This window comes from Tauraco erythrolophus, chromosome 8 (genome assembly GCF_009769465.1).
Source record: "Tauraco erythrolophus isolate bTauEry1 chromosome 8, bTauEry1.pri, whole genome shotgun sequence".
Classification (NCBI taxonomy): domain Eukaryota; kingdom Metazoa; phylum Chordata; class Aves; order Musophagiformes; family Musophagidae; genus Tauraco; species Tauraco erythrolophus.
The window spans coordinates 39,367,108-39,383,929 of NC_141472.1; the positions used below are offsets into that span (position 1 = coordinate 39,367,108).

The 16,822-nt window shown below is 35.1% G+C and overlaps 1 protein-coding gene across 1 annotated transcript in view; it reads right to left on the reverse strand.

Moving 5' to 3' along the window:
* The window catches only part of LRP1B (LDL receptor related protein 1B), a 583,373-nt gene that overhangs the window by 239,157 nt on the left and 327,394 nt on the right, over positions 1 to 16,822 (reverse strand). Inside the window, exons 22-25 of the mRNA XM_086616175.1 lie at positions 12,686 to 12,886; positions 10,073 to 10,318; positions 2,084 to 2,281; positions 704 to 908 (exon numbers count right to left, since the gene is read on the reverse strand). Coding sequence (XP_086472301.1) covers positions 704 to 908; positions 2,084 to 2,281; positions 10,073 to 10,318; positions 12,686 to 12,886 — 850 coding nt within the window. The remainder of the gene's footprint in view (positions 1 to 703; positions 909 to 2,083; positions 2,282 to 10,072; positions 10,319 to 12,685; positions 12,887 to 16,822) is intronic.

The following is a 16,822-nucleotide window of genomic DNA, read 5'->3' on the forward strand; positions in this document are numbered from 1 at the left end:
TTGCCCAAAGCCTCTTCCAACTTGGCCTTGAACACTTCCAGGGATGAGGCATCTACAACTTCTCTGGGCAACCTGTTCCAGTGCCTCACCACCCTCAGAGTGAAGAATTTCTTCCTTTTATGTATTTATTCCAGTTTATAGAATATACGTTATGAATAGATAGAAAAAATACTGACATAGTTTGCAAGCATTATCTCCATTCTAAAGATGGAGAACCAAACACAAAAGGTAGGAGTTGCCTCACTCAACTTCTAGTCTTCCTGTACCATCTAAGCTACACTGTTATAGTCCCACCAAAAAAAAAAAAAAAAAAAAAAAAAAAAAAAAAAAAAAATCAATCTAAGTGAGATGAATCACCTTGGTAATACCTAAATCTGTCCATTAACCATACAAAAAGATTAGACTAAAGGCTCCAGTTACTATTATCCACACCAAAAAATTAAATCAAACAAACAAATTGCAAGAGAAGTAATTTGCCAACAAATTGACCCCTGTATCTCCTGGCTTATCTGTTCTTAACTGTTTTCATTGGGGCAAAACACACTAAGAGATTGTAGTCGCCCTCAAAGTATACTTTCAAGAAATATTGAAGACAAATTATAAACCATATCTCAGGAAAAAAAGGAAATCAAATAATCTCACACTTAAACCTCTGTATTTAAAATACTTTATGACATGAAAAAAGTAATCTTTTTATAATTACCCATATCTGGGATCCAAAGCAATAGCCCTTGGATGTTCCATAGCTCCTGCTATTAACGTTGCTCTCAAAGTGCCATCTAGTTTTGCTACTTCAATTTGGTCCAAATTGCTGTCTATCCAGTATATGTTTCCCGCAATCCAATCTACAGTAAGACCTTCAGGGGTGGCCAGGCCATGTTGTACTACCACCTCAATGGCACTAACACCTTAAAAAAATAGAAGCAGAAAAAAAAAGAAAATAAAAAGAAGGAAGAGAGTCTTAAAGAACTGACATAGTCTGATATAGTCAATATGAACATACAAGTCTATCATAAGCTCTTGGAGTGAATTTTTGGTTAATCTGATGGATAATACTTTGTTCCATGTGATATTTTTCCTTTACAAATGGGATAGACTTCTGTCAATACGTACGCTTTTGGCAGCATATAGATAAAACTCATTCCACAGTAACAGCAACTAAAGCATCAAAGAACTAAAAGTCAGTCAAGCTCTGAAACTCTCAAGAAAGGTCAGAGTAGTTTTTTTGTTTGTTTGTTTAATACAGCACAGAAGTCACTTGGGTTGTGGTATAGCATGATTATAATACAGTGAGATGACAACAGACTACCTGACTGGTTTCATATAAACACCATGACCATTAATGAAAAGTAGCAAGTCTTTGGCTGTCATTACATACTTAGCCATGTAGGATATTTCTTTCCTGGTCTGGATCTGTGGATATAAAAATATCCACAAATACCATCTACTATGGAGAAGAAGAAAACCCAGAAAACAAAATCCAAATGTGTCAGAGAACATATGCACAAATGCATATGTGAACTTGTACAAAAGCGAGTTAAACAAACGTGGTTATGTCTGTTAACTCATGCAGGAATGAAAGCACTTAAATATATACTTCAACAAAGAACATTTTTTGGAAACACTTTTGCATATATTATGATATTATATTGAGTTATAGACCATATTTATGTAACCGGGGTAAAGAACAAGTCTTTCTGAATGCTTTACAATTATGAACCAAAATCTTTCACCTAGTGAGCGCAGATAGGTTATCATACTTCTGATAAGTTTTTATACCTTTTTTAATGAGGTGAAGGTATATCACAAAAAATAAAAAAGTCAATATTGCACTCATTGAACCACAAAGACATATCAGCCCTTTGCATTTGCCATTGCTTCCCCCTATAGTCTACTGCAAAAGGAAAGACAAAACGTCTTTTTCCAGTTCTACACTGAGTGCAATCTAGATATACACCTTTCTAAAGCCAGAATGCCAACAAAAACTGTGTTTCAGTGAATGGTAGCTCAGTTAGGGTCTAGCAGGTCCAACAGCCTGTAACTGCAGTTCTTACTGTCAAGAAATTAAAGATTAACTTCATACCTCCAGTATCAGAGAGCTTGCCTCTGTAAATTTTGTCCTCTACCACATCTGTCCAGTACAGTAAACTCTGACCAAAATGAAAATCAAGTGCTATCGTATTCCTCAAACCAGGAACTAAGAGGCTGTAGTCACGCTTGCGAAGATCAATTTTTCTGATCTCATGTCGAATAGAAAAAATTATGAAAGCCTCAAACGGATCTAGAAGCAGAAGATGATACATTTCAGAAGAATAATAAAGAAGATATTGTTACATATTGGTATAAACGGCAAGTAGAATAAGAACAACAGCACACGTTATCAGGAGAAAAAGATGATTTAAACAATTCATCTTCTGATAAGGAGCCTTTCAAATACATTTTCAGCACCACAGACTTCTCACTTCTCGCATTACCTTTGATCACAACCAGAGATATTAAACACTAAATTTGGGAATATCAAACTCAACTATCGAACTGTGTTCTGTAGCTCTACCACAAGGAGTCCATAATTAGAGCTTTAAAAAGTCACATTATCAAAACTAAAATCTGTTTTCTCAAAAGTTTCAGAAAAAAGAATCCATTAAATTATACATTCTTTCAAATGACAGTTAGTTGAAACAATTTACTAAAATAATATAAATAAAACAATAGCTATATAATAACATAATTTTATAATTATACCCATTAATATAATATCATTACATATGATAATATAATAAAATAGATAAATACAATGTATCTTTTGAATACATATAACTTACCTTCTGTTTTCAGTTGAAGTGCTTCGAAAAACCCACAACCTCATCCTAAACTACCAAGCAAGGAAATGAACATTGTATATGCTTGTTGATACACCTCATCACAAATCCAACTCCCAAGTTCTCCTTCCTTTGTTATTGAATGCTCTCTGCCTAGGTCAACTATACTATAAAAGTGATATTTTAATTATAATTCTTTCGTATTTTAGATTAGAAAGCTTTTCAAACAAGTAGCTGTGTTAGTAAAACAAACAAGGAAGACAAAAATTAGATTCTGTAGACAACTCGGTAGATCCACTTTAATTATTAAAGTTTTTCCCACATAAAAGGACTGGTGCGAAAGTAGTTTGCCTCCCCCCACCCCGCCCCCCAGTTTTCTCTCTTGGAGTGAAACACAAATGATACTGAGGTTTTTGTTTTACATACAATTAAACCTCCATTTTATATAAAAGATGGACTATTGGCAGTTTATAGCAATAGGCTATATTGCATTGTTCTTCTAAAATATTAAAAAAAAATAGTTTTGCAAATGATCACCAAATAGAAAAACACTTACATATCTGTTTTTGAAAAGATTAGTTTCATGTTCTTCTCTTGACAAGCATTGCACATACAGATCAAATTATCTATGATGTTTTAAGTTAATCAGGTACCTCAGTAGAGCTATGTTTCTGCTCTTGCAGTACTTGTTCATAATTTGGTCTGGACTTTCCAAATGACCTTCCTCTTTGTTAAAGCAATGAGTGACCTTCTGCAAAGCTTATTTTTCAAGTCTCTGCAGTAATTCAATTATTTAATGAAGAACAGGATCACTAACATTAGTAGCTATTTCACAAGTACCAGTTATCTGAACCTGGGAAATGTTTTAATAGCACTTCCCAATTTCTGATAAATTGGCAGCTATTACACAGGACACTACAGACTGCTGACATACTGGTTTTTAGGCAAGTCCAATGCATAAAAACACAGATGATGGACATCATCAGTAGCTTCTTTTATGTTTCTCGGTAACTAACATTACAAAGGAAATAAGAAACCTAACAAATCTGTGCTATGTTGGATGGGTTTTTCCATTCAAAGTAGAGAAAGTCTAGCTTAAGATACACAACCTAGGGTGCAAATTATCAAGTACACCAATACGGATTAGAGTTCAATGGGATCTTGACAAATTTAATGTACAATACTTAAGAATGCAAATCAACAATGAGAAACGGGTAAGAAAATATGTGTAGGCAAAGTAACATGTTATTCCATAGTAAATCATTATCCCATAAATGGTATTCCAAAGTACAATGTTATCCCATAAAAATACAAAGATGTAAATTCAAATCTTTGGTTATTGTGGCTGATGCACAGTCAAGTTACAGATGCAATGCTACATAAAACAAAAGAATGACTGCTATTATGACACACAAGACATTGCATCACAGTGCAAAATTTCTCTAGAAAGAATTCAGAAAGCAGATAGAAATCAGTTTTATATAGATTCCTCTATGATAAGGCTATTTGAATATAGCCAAATGCATAGCAGTGACTATTGCCTGCCTGGTGAGTTGTGAGCCAGAGTCCAGCCACTGCTCTGCTTTACATAATGCAGCAATCAAATCACCACAGCCTGGATGACTGTAGTCTAGGATTTTATTTAGTACTGCCTGACCCTCTCTATTATTGTATGTGTAGTAAGTACCACGTTTCAAGGATAAGCAGCTGCATAAAATTGAATATATAACTGATAGGACACCAGATCTGTAGAAAAGAATCTAGAAAATTAAATCACCAATGGCATGGCACTGTAAATAAGGTTAACTCAAGGTTTGCACTTAAAATAAATGTGACATAACTCTTCCACTCTCTCTCTCTAAGCTTTGGTGAAGACAGTCTACAATGCTGTACCCTGTTCTGAGCATGGCTCAAAGAAGAATGTGAATGGACTACAGGAACGCAAGAGGAAATCAGCAAGTGGTGCAAGAGGTCTAGAAAGCATGGTCTGCAAGGAAAGAATGAACAATCTAGAATTGCTTAGTCTGAAAAACAATGGAATAAGATGATAAGTGAAAGCACATAGAATTCTCCAAAGACATAAAAGGTTGATGAATTGAAAACGGGGGAAAAAAATAAATCTTATTTTCCAAAGAAAATAAAATTCCCGCCCCCCGTCTTCCAATACCTGAAGGGAACAGGAAGGCTGGGGAGGGACTTTTTACAAGAGTGTCCAGTGATAGGACAAGGGAAATGGGTTTAAGTTGAAGGAGAACAGATTTAGATTAGATCTTAGGAAGAAATACTGCAGTACGAGGGTGGTAACACTTTGGAATAAATTTCCCAGAGAGGTTGTGGATGCCCCCTCCCTGGAGGTGTTCAAGGCCAGGTTTGACAGAGCCTTGAGTAGCCTGTTCTAGTTGAGAGGCGTCCCTGCCCATGACAGCGAGGTTGGATTAGATGATCTCTAAGGTCCCTTCCAGCCTATGCCATTCTATGATTCTATGATATAAATAACAAGTAGGCCAAGGATTAAAGGCTTAAACTGGAGTAGGAAGACTCAGAAAGACTAGAGTGGAAAAAAAAAAAAAATCTTAAGGAGTGTGAGGCACTGAAACATCTCACTCCTGGGAAACCTGGAGGTCACCTCTGAAGGTGCCTTGAAGGTCTTTGAGAACAGATGAACAACAGCAGTACTAGATAGCCTTTGATCTTCCTTCACATGTTATTCAATGACTCTATAAAATGAGCTATATTACAGTGACTTAGAATTTTCAGACTGAATGGGATCAATTTCATTTAAGGTTATGTTTCCATCACCCTATAAAACAAACAAAAAATTATTATTTTCCCACTTGACTCCTCTTCTGGAAATTGAGAGCAAATACTCCTTATTTTACCAATTAATTAAGAGTATTTTCATAAAATCTCATCTTAACTCATTTCAATGTAATGGTTACTGATTCCATTTCTTTAAAAAAAGCTTTAAAGAAAGTAATTGATAACAATCTATTAGAGAAAAGTCATACATTTCTGTACCTTCTGATTTCATGACTGCACCAAGCTTTTTTACCATACAGGTAAGTGTATTAAATTTATGCTACAAATATAAACCATGAACTACATCAATAGTTGTGAGAAAAAGCTCTGATAGAAAATACTGTCTAAAAAACACACTAAAAAAAGACTGTATAAAAAGAATAATGCTTCACCTTTTCCAGTGGTTTAATTCAAAATTCTTTCTTGGGAAAAATGCTAACTGAAGCTTATTGTTTCATCAAAGCTTACTGTAACAGCAGCAGCACAGCAAGTAACCTACACTGTGCTTTTATGAAATTTACCTCAAAGGAAAATGATAACTTCATAAAGAGTCTGAAAAAAACATGAAAAAGTTAGACCTTGCTCAGAGAGGACTGGACTGTCCTTTTGTTGTTTGTCTGTTTTTTTTTGTTGTTGTTGTGGTGGTGTTTTTTTTTTTTCCCTCCATTTTAGCATTGAAAGCTATCTAGAAAACATAATCATTTAATTTAAAAGCTAGTTAAAACACATCGAACATACAGATACATATATTTGGAAAAGAAGATGATGTATCTAGTGATGCAACAGAGTTCCCACAGCTTAGAAAAGGTTGGCAGTCATTTTTTTTAATTAAATCTATATTACACAAAGTGTTTCTTCATGCATCTAACTTTTATTACATCAGATTCTGAAGGCTGAATGTAAATATGACATTTACATATTTCAAGAACATTTTTGTTTCTATATGCTTATCATTATCTAAAAGTTCAAGTGCAATATATCAGTACAACTTATTCTGAAAAGTGTTCCAAGAGAAACTAGGAAGAACAGCATGAAAAATATAATTTATATTGAGTTTCTAACTGAATAATGGAGGTCTGTAGCATACTTTTAGTTCAACCAATACAAATATAAATGTGAATGAGACATTTAGTCTTCGGGGAGGCAGTAATGTAACAATACACATGTCAGAACAGCAAAAAGCAATCTAGATGAAAACAAGAGATATGGAAAGTGAAGAAACTCAGAAGGAGAAAAACACATCACCACTTAAAACCCTCAAGAAACAAAGAGAACATAAGCAGAAATAAGTGCCAACAGGGGAAACCAAAAGAAAGACACTGAAAGAGAAACTAAAAAGAAAAGAACTCAATTAAGACAATTTCTATATACTTATTATTCCATAGCTCATTATATTTCTCTGGCAATTCATTAGATTCCTCTGACAAATAGATTATTTGGTTTTGACAAGGCTTTAAAAAAAAAAACCCCACGCATACATTACTGCATTTTCAGCATACATGTTACCATTAGATTTCTGATGGACACCCAAGTAAATGCTTTTACAATATTTTGAAAGAGTGAAGTGCTGCATACTAACTTTACACATTATTGCTGTGTACCAGTGAGACGTTTGACTGTATAAACAGTATATAGGAAAGTGCTCTTTCAGATAGCAGAAAAACGTAGCTAAGGGCAAGGTAGTAAGTTTCCTCTATTTTTTTGTTCTCCTGGAAACAGGATTATTAGTTACTGCTCTAATACACCACACACCTACTCCCAGTTCAAGGCATTTTAAATCACTATGGCTATTCCAAGAATTACTTCATACCAACTGGTATTACTGAAGAAGCAGTTGGGCATTTGGGGGACTATTTACCTTTGCAAGATCACTTTGAACTCTACTTCTAACAGTATTATATGAAAGCTTTTTTCTTTATATTCATTTAAGATCTCACGCACGGAGACGTAAATGGTATGGACAATTTGAAGCTAACAAAACTGTTCTCACTTTACTTACATGTTGTTCGCACAGTCAACAACTAAAGTATCTGAGAACTTGCTGTACTTCAGAGCACTGAAGTACTGAGCTGTACTTCATTTGTGTCTTTCAAATGAAATAAACTGAAAAGGGTCAAGATTATTAGTAACTATAAAAACATACACCATACTTACTATGGAATAATTTTGTTTCAGCTTTGATGGAACTAGGATAGTATCTTTATGGTTTCTAAAGAAAGGTATCATTTTTCTTTATACCAGCTGACAACACTGGTCTCAGGTCATACATTTAATATTACATTCCTTGAGAAAAATCTGTAAAAATCAATTTGTAACTTCAGATTCTCAACGAGACCAGTAAACATTAAGCAGAAATAGCTCATGGGCTTCAGAAAAAAAATGAGAAACTCTAGTCTCACTTTTCTTACTTTTCAGCACAAGTGAGCGTATTTCACTTTGGGTTTTTCTTCCCCTTAGTTTCCAAATACTGGTCATTTGTATTTGCTCCAATTTGCAGTTTGTTTCAAGCTCTTCTCCACCAAGTTACTAACACTGTCTTAAATGCTTTTAATCCTTTTATTTCTGCAACGCAGTAAGAATGATAAGTTACTGGAAACGTCCATTATAAAGCAAATCAGATCAATCAAAAGCCAATGAGAGTAACATTAAAGCAGTGCCATAAAATAAGAACTTTAACAGCAATAAAAAAAAGTTCAGATATATAGAACCACAGTAACATGCCTGTGAAGCATGATTTGAGAATCTATCAACATAGCTTAGTAATATCTGAACTGATATACGTTCCTGATCTCAGACTGTAGGCTATTTACATACGATAGTGACAGAGACAAAGACTCAATTTGGAGATCATTCTGGAAATTACAACGGTTATTTCAGCTTGATGAATGTAAACCACATTCTTAATGAACCAAAAAACATTTCAAAGGCAAGACGTAACTCATGAGCATTTGCTAAAAGGTCTTCAAGACAACATCCACGATATAAACCTGAATTTTAATTATTCATTGCTTTGCAAAGAGAAATACCATTTTTATTACATGCAATAGATATTTTGGCCATAAGTAAATTATGGGCTTCATTACTACTGTAACAAAGTTCTAAAATGCTCTTTATATTAGCTCAAACATTGTCAAAGCAGAAAGATTAGAATTTGCCTCTTCTGAAATATGGACCATTAAGTTGGCTTCTAACTACTAAATTATTTCAGGTGACTAGCAGTAGGAAACTTGGGCTTTTATTTCTAGCTTATTGATTCAGAATTTTGTCATGCGACTCATCTGAGGAAATGCTGAGCATCTGGAAGAAATCAAGAGTATCTTAATGATATTATCTATTGAATTATGAAATATTCAAATATCTCTAGGTTTGGGAGATATTTCTACTAAGAACTGATAAGATACTATCAAAGAATAAAGATAATAAAGAATAAAAATATCACATAATCTTAAACTGGAATGTTGAAAATCCAGACAGCAAAATCAACGCTATTTTTAACTACCTGCAGAAGAGTTTAAGATCATAGAATGGTTCGGGTTGGAAGGTACCTCAAGGGTCTTCTAGTTCCAACCCCCCTGCCATGGGCACGGACACCTTGCACTAGATCAGCTTACTCAAAGCTTCCTCCAACCTGGCCTTGAACACTTCCAGGGATGGGGCATCCACAACTTCCCTGGGCAACCTGTTCCAGTGCCTCACCACCCTCAGAGTGAAGAATTTCTTCCTTATATATAGATGTGATGACAGTTTATATTGCACATGTGTTTGTATTTCACACATGGATTCACACCGCACTTGAAAAAGATGCTCCTAACATAGCTTCTAAATCGTGCTTCAGTACATATCAATAGTGAGCAATGAGAGGAATTCATTCCCTTCTCCTGTTTCGCTTTATGTTGGTTTTCTTATTGATTAGTGAGCTGAATGGGCTTAGTGATGTCAAAAAACAGGTACTAGAATGTCATAGGTAAAAAAAATAGTTCAAATTGTGAATGCTAACAGGCAGCAGATAATTGACTATGTGTGCATGCACATTCAAAATTAAACTTCTGAACCCTCGAGTAATGTTGATTAATATCACTGTCACAGATTGATCCATTTCTTCAAAATACATAGTAAATCCCCCATATTCCACATGCATTCACACGCATCTACATATATACACACACACACCCCTCTTGCATATTAAATATACATTAAAAACTGTATAAAACTTCAAACAACTTAGAAATTATTTGGTATTAATAGTATTAGAAAGTCTTATAAGCAATGAACTAATATTGCAATACCCCTTCATCTTGCATCAAGAATAGAGACAGCTTTAAGGAGTTCTTCAGATTGTACATTTGGATAATCCAAGTCTACTTCTTATTAAAAAAAGGAAATAATGTCTCACTAAACATACAAAATGGCTATCAACATCTGGAATATTGAAAATCCATTGAATTTCAACTTACCAGTACTAACACAATTTTCTCCATCCTTACTGAGCCTCCAGCCTTCGTAACATGAGCACTTGACAGTATTTTTATGCTGTTCACACACTTGACTACACTTAAGGTGCTTGGTACAGTAATCCATAACCTCACAAGTTTTGTTGTCTATGCTAAGACTGAATCCTGCAGGGCAGGAGCATACAATTCTTCCTCCAGGAACCACAGAACATTGATGACTACATCCACCATTGTTAAGTGAACATTCATCTGAAATAACACGGGGAAAAAAACCATTAAGGGTCGCAAGGGCTCTCGATTATATTGCATATTCTTAAAGTCACCAGGTCAACTAGCACACATAAGAAGCCCCTAAGAAGCACAAAATGAATCTTACATTTGCTAAACAACTTTCTGTATTTATTTTAAAAATTATCTAATTTGTAAGCATTCAGCATGGCAATTTTAAGGCAACCTTTCAGGATTTTAGAATGGCAGATGTACCATGTATATACATTTTTAGACTTTTCATGCGTATTATTTCATTCACTTATGAATTAAAGAGTGTGCATACAGAGTCAGTCCAAAGACCATTATAGTCAACACCTTCAATGTTGACCAAAAGCTGATGCACAGAGAAACAAGCATAATTCCCCAAATATTTCCTTTGCCTCCAGCCACTTGAACTCGCAGGGAGAAGGCTCCAACTCTCAGTCATATGTATCTATATCCCAAGTAACTTGTCAAAGAAACATGTACAAATTACATTTAAAAATAAGGATTTCTTTTTCCTCCTTTTCCAATAACAGCTACTACAGAATGCTACTTCTGTGTCAGTGCCTTCAGATTATATTCTGCAAGTAACTGACGATTTGCAAAGCTCTGCTAAATGAATTCAAGGTGATCTGTGAAACAAATGTTTTACTCATCTGAATTAAAAGCATGATAATTGTGTCTATTGAGAAATTCTGTGACCTCTGGAGTCAAAAAGCATAGAACTACTTCTTACCTCACAATACTGCTGCTATCCACGTAACAAATGGGAAGGCCAAACTGGTCTATTGTTACAGCGGAAATGAGACTTTACTTTTTTAAAAAATCTATTTGTGTCTTGTAGTTATTTTGTTTGATTCAAACAAGTCTCTGAAACCCTTGCACATTTGTGATTAAGATGTATAAAACACGCCAGTTTTCTACAGAAGAATTAATTCCTTCTCACTAAAAGAATCCCACAAAAATCCAGTAACAAAACAAACAAAACCTCAACACCCTTCTTCTAACCGTCCTTTGTTCATCTTTCAAGTTTGTTTTTTTAAATTTTTTTTTCTTTTTATCATGACATTAAAGGATCAAGCTCCTTAATGTGTCTAATATTCAAATGTGTTGCCCAGCATCCCATATTTGCCCTTCAGTTTATGCTTAGGTATCTTTTAAAACTAAATATCTAACAACTGCTAACATATATGTTGACTAAACACCCCATCTGAAAGGTGTCAAAACTGTTAAAAACCAAGCTGGGCCCTATACAATATCCAATCACATATAGGTGTCATAATGGGCTATTACTAGCAGGAAGATAATTGTCCCTACACAGAAACAGCATAGAAATAAAATAAATGACCTTATACCATAATTTCTTTCACCTGAGGTCTAGACAGCACAGTATTCACATGCAGCTTTCAAGGCTACAACATGAACATATTCCAGAGGAACACTGAGTTTAGGACCCCCTTTTACAGTCTAGTCTGCAGACCACCAGAGCAGGACAGTGTGAAGATCACTTTGCCATGTCCTGCAACTGAGCGGTTTAGATGACTCAGCACAGCCCAGAGCAGGGTCTCCCAAAGAGTGAGAACGCTTGTAAACATCTCCAAATGCTTTTTAAGAGAATGCTGGATATTGGAAAACATTTTATGCAAGGCCAGGTCAGTGGGGAGAGGCAAATTGTTGCTATAATGAAAAAGAATTATAAAATTATCCATATTTTTCCTACAAACCATGTTTCATTTCTTGTCCCTAAACCATCACTATAGTACAATACTACTGCCATAGATTCTTGTCAGATGTATTCATTTGATCTTTGCATATATTTTATAATAATTCAGTTAGGTTACGTGTTATATTTTTCAGATTTATAAAATTATTTTTTGTACATTTGTTACTAAACACTGAATAAAATTTTGCTCAGATAACCTACATTGTCTGACCGGACATTAAATCCTTTCATCGCCCCATGAGGGAGACACGTTAACTCCTCCTAGTCATCTCCAAGCATTTCTTCACGAACTCCTACACAGCTACTGACAGGATTCTATCAAATCAAACTTCTACAGTTTCAGAGAACTGCAAATTAGCTTAAATCCTTACATATATACCAGAGCCTCTTAAATTATTTACCTTCAGAAGTATGTTAAAGGGTTAGGAAATGAAAGACTTACCTAAGGGACTATGTTTTCCCTTACTTGAAGAAAACTAATACTTCAAGCGCAAAACCAGTATGATTTTAATTAAATAGAAATCCTCACATAGACTACAGTGATAAAATTTCAGTAAGACTAACATGAGAATTGCTTTTCCAACTAAGTATTGTGACAGACGACATCAAGAATAATCAAGAAAAATGTGTCTAAAGAGTACCACAAAGATCGCCTTCATCAGATCCATCAGGACAATCTCTTCTCCCATTGCAGAGCTTCTCAGGCTGTAGGCAGATGGAGGTATCATTAGCACAAGGGTATTTTGGTGGTCCACACATATAGCCCTCGCAATTATCCTCATCAGACTGATCCTCACAATCAATATCGCCATCACATAGCCACGCTTTGCTAATGCATCTCCCTTTGAGAAAAGAGACAATAAATACAGGAAATCAGACTGGAAGCAAACTTTAAAAAAAAGCCTTCAGTAACATTACACATTTTTTTTTAATTATGCTTTTCTATTAATAGTACTTTCCACTTAGATGAACAGAAAGAAACCAGCTTGTACTTGTATTCTGAAGCATCATCCACATTAGTGTTGACAGTCTAATTTTCCAAGCAACATTAATCCTAATTATTTCTATGCTGAACAGAACTGTATATAGGCAGACACAATCTCATAATCTGTTAAATATACCAAATTATACTAAAACGGTAGGTATTTTGGGGTGTTTGTTTGTGTTTTTTTTTTTTTTTTAATGCTTTTCTTCACCTCTCATCTTCTACTTCAACAATGTTCCATAGGAGCAATGTTTTGACATATGTCTGTCTATTAGCACAGATTTGAGAAACAGAAATCTTTCCAGGAAGCATACGCAACACATTCCCAGACTATGTCAGATAAACGACCAGCTTTTAGACAAAAAAACTACTGCACATGAAATTTCTTACATGATTTCAGTTTTATCAAACCAGGCTTCAGATAATTTCTTTAACTCCTTGAAGGGAGGGTGGAAATCCACTTTTGTGCGGACCATCAATGTTTAGAGATGGAAGACGATCTCGTGATTAAGAAAGAGGTTATGATTTCGTTTTTAAAAAAATACAGGTTCAAACTAGAATCACCCAAGCCAGGGATTTTAATAGGTGAATATAACTGAGATCGTGAATGTTTCCATTTACAGGCGTGTGTGCTCCTGTCCCAAACTATTCCTCAACTTTCAAGCATAAACTTGTGACTTGCTAGCTACAGCCAGTATGGGCTAGTAGTTGTAAGTTTTGATAACACCTGGACTGAACAGAAGTGGCACATAATTTATTCTGCAATTAATAAAGAGACAACAGGTAGAACCATGGGTTAGGAAGACGATCTTACACTGTGTTTCTTCCTATAAACTATTTAGAGAAAATCAGGCTGGAATGAGAAGGAAGACCCTGGAAATGTGTGGATTCATTGACAACAATGCTAGTGGATGCTCAGGCACTGGCTGGTTATGCCTGAGACTGGTAACTACAAACTGTTGCACAACATGAACTGACACAACTCTCTGCCCAACCTTCCCAGTTTAGTAGCAATCTTTCCAACAGGAAATTGAGACGGATTATGACTTTGTGGAAGAAGCAAGTGAGTGAGCATGGGAAATAATCAACTAGGGTAAAATACTAATCTCCTTGGTCACATCAGTTGCAAATTCACTACAGGCTGTCTTTTACTCTGTATCACCCATGAAATGGTTCAATACAAAACCACTTCAAAACAGATTCTGTACAGCTGTCCACACGATATAGCAATTGTTCCTAACTGTAACTCTACTGTCTGCCGTAATACAGTAGCAGATTTCAATTTCCTTTAAAGAAAATAGTTGCTTAAAATTAGGATAATGATTTCAGTTTGATATTTTAGTCTTCTTTTAACAGGAAGGATGTCGTCATCCTCACAGAATGACAACAGGATAAAAAGACAGTGAAACAAGAGCAATGAAAAAGGTATGTTTCTGTAGCGTCCCACAAGCAAATGTGAGACTGCTTTCACTTTTGATGAAGAACAGCAAGAAGTGAATCTTCAGGATCATACTACAGCGACTGTGGTTTCAAACAACAGAACATTATTTTACCAGTACAAAATCACCTGAAAAACTTAAACAGGGAGTGGTGTCAATTACCATAAAAAGCTTTCACCGTTTTCTATAATGGTCAAAGTCCCAAACATCCTACACTGAAAAGACAGAATTGCACAGACACATGAAAATAAAGTTGTATGCATGGCATGTATGCAGTTTATCCTTACATGCAGTCACAAGTGCTTCAAAAAAGTGTCCATATTCATTATCATCTTGAAATGATCATTTATTTTGCATATTATTATAACACAGCAGTTGAAGGAAAGCTAATGAAAAACACTAACGTCAAGCAAACTAACCAGATCGCAGAGTAAATTGATATTGCTTCCAGTAAAGCTCCTAATCTGTTTTTTAATCTTTTATACATACAAATGTTTACAGAGGAAATCAGTTTTCCTGCCTTTCTCTTACCTTAATGAAGATATATTTTATAATAAAAGATTCATCTTCCACTATGAAAGCTATGACATGTTCTTAACTACAATATACTTACAAGGAATTAATCTTTGCCAAAATTCTAGAGAGATAGGCTTAATGAGGTATTATGACTGTCTTGAAATCATTATATAAAATTCACTGAAGTATTTTTGCTTTATTGCCCCTTATTGAAACTCAGGTTTGATTTCCAGGAACCTTTTTAGTAAAACTCCATCATAACGTAATTGCTTCAATGAATATATCTGTTATTTTTCCATAGCTCTTTTGTGTAACACAGAAGAAATATGCGTAAAGTAGTCAAATCAGAAGTTCTGAGGCAACGAGTGTGTGGGAGAGCCTGATCCAAATGCTTCTGCAACATTTTTTATTTCCTACAAATATTAGCAAGTACAACAGAATGAGCTTTTTCTATATTGTTCAGTCTTTGTTGAGATACTGAGCCCAGAAAGTTTTTTGACTGATTATATATTCAACCGTAGGAAAACTACTTTGGTGGAGTGCTAATTGCATTCAGTTTTCTCATACTGTTACTTCTTACTGCCTAAAGCTGTAACACCATCCTAACCTACAGAATAGACTCAATCTCACTCCCACCAAAGTGAAAGAATGTTCTCATCCAACATACTTAAAATGTTGTGATGGTCAATGATCTTGCTTGTCCTGGAGAACACATCTGAGACTTAGAACTATATTGTTTCAAGAACACGGTAATTTCTGGTATTTAAAAGCTTTTAGTAGAAAGCAGATATTTATAAACATCTCCTGGATGAGACAGAAGAAAAAAATTCAGGACCTAAAGACGACAGTTGTTACTGCAGAAAACAATAACACGAACCAAGGATAAAAAACAGAATTGGAACAACATATATCATTTTCTAGTCTATTTGCTGTGGTGGTTTCTTTTTAATTTTTTTTACGTGAACTGAATCCACCTTTTCAGTCAGAAATGTCATCATTCTGAACCATTGTTACGTTCAAAAAGGTTATTAGAGCAGTTGTACAAGATGTGCAGCTCAATATCGACAAGTGAGAGAGGAAATAAAGCAGGCAGGGAATAAGTGGAAGCAATGCTGGTAAACCCACCTTATGACTGATATTCTTTCCATCCACCCTTTGTACTCCTTCATGCATCCCAGTCTTAAGTTCTTACCAAATCTTATCCTCTGCTCATGCCATATCTCTTCACAGCAACCCTTTTCTCCTCTTCATCTCTCACAGAATATGCGGGGGAGCCCTGCCAATTCCCTCATCAACATCTTTCTCAAAAACCCTTTCCTTCCCAGCCTTCCTCAATATTAAATTCTCTCCATTCTTCTCTGTCACACCTCACACAATCACATCTTGTCTCACGCTCCCCATTCAAACAGTACTATTCCTGTTGCCCTTCTCTTCCAGAATCACTGTGATGATCACCTCTTATTTCCTCTCTATGTACGTTCCTTATTTTCCATTCCAAAGAAATCCTACTTCTTCCCTCATCTTTTTTTTCTCTCTAGTATACTATTAACATATATTAAAAAAGAAGTGCAAAATAATAGCCCACAGAGTAGCAATAGAAGTAGTAAGACACAAAATTAACTGCTTCTTGAAAGAAATATAAAAAGCACTAAGTATGACAAATATACAACGCAGTTCAGATCTACCGCTTACTAAACTGAAGTATTCATGGCTCTCTGGCATTTTTCTTCACAGAAGTACTTGATTATGATCATTAGAGTAATTATATGACTTTTCAAGTGAGATTGCACAGATTCTGCTCTTGGTCCAGTACTACTAAGAGCAAAGTAGGAAAATAG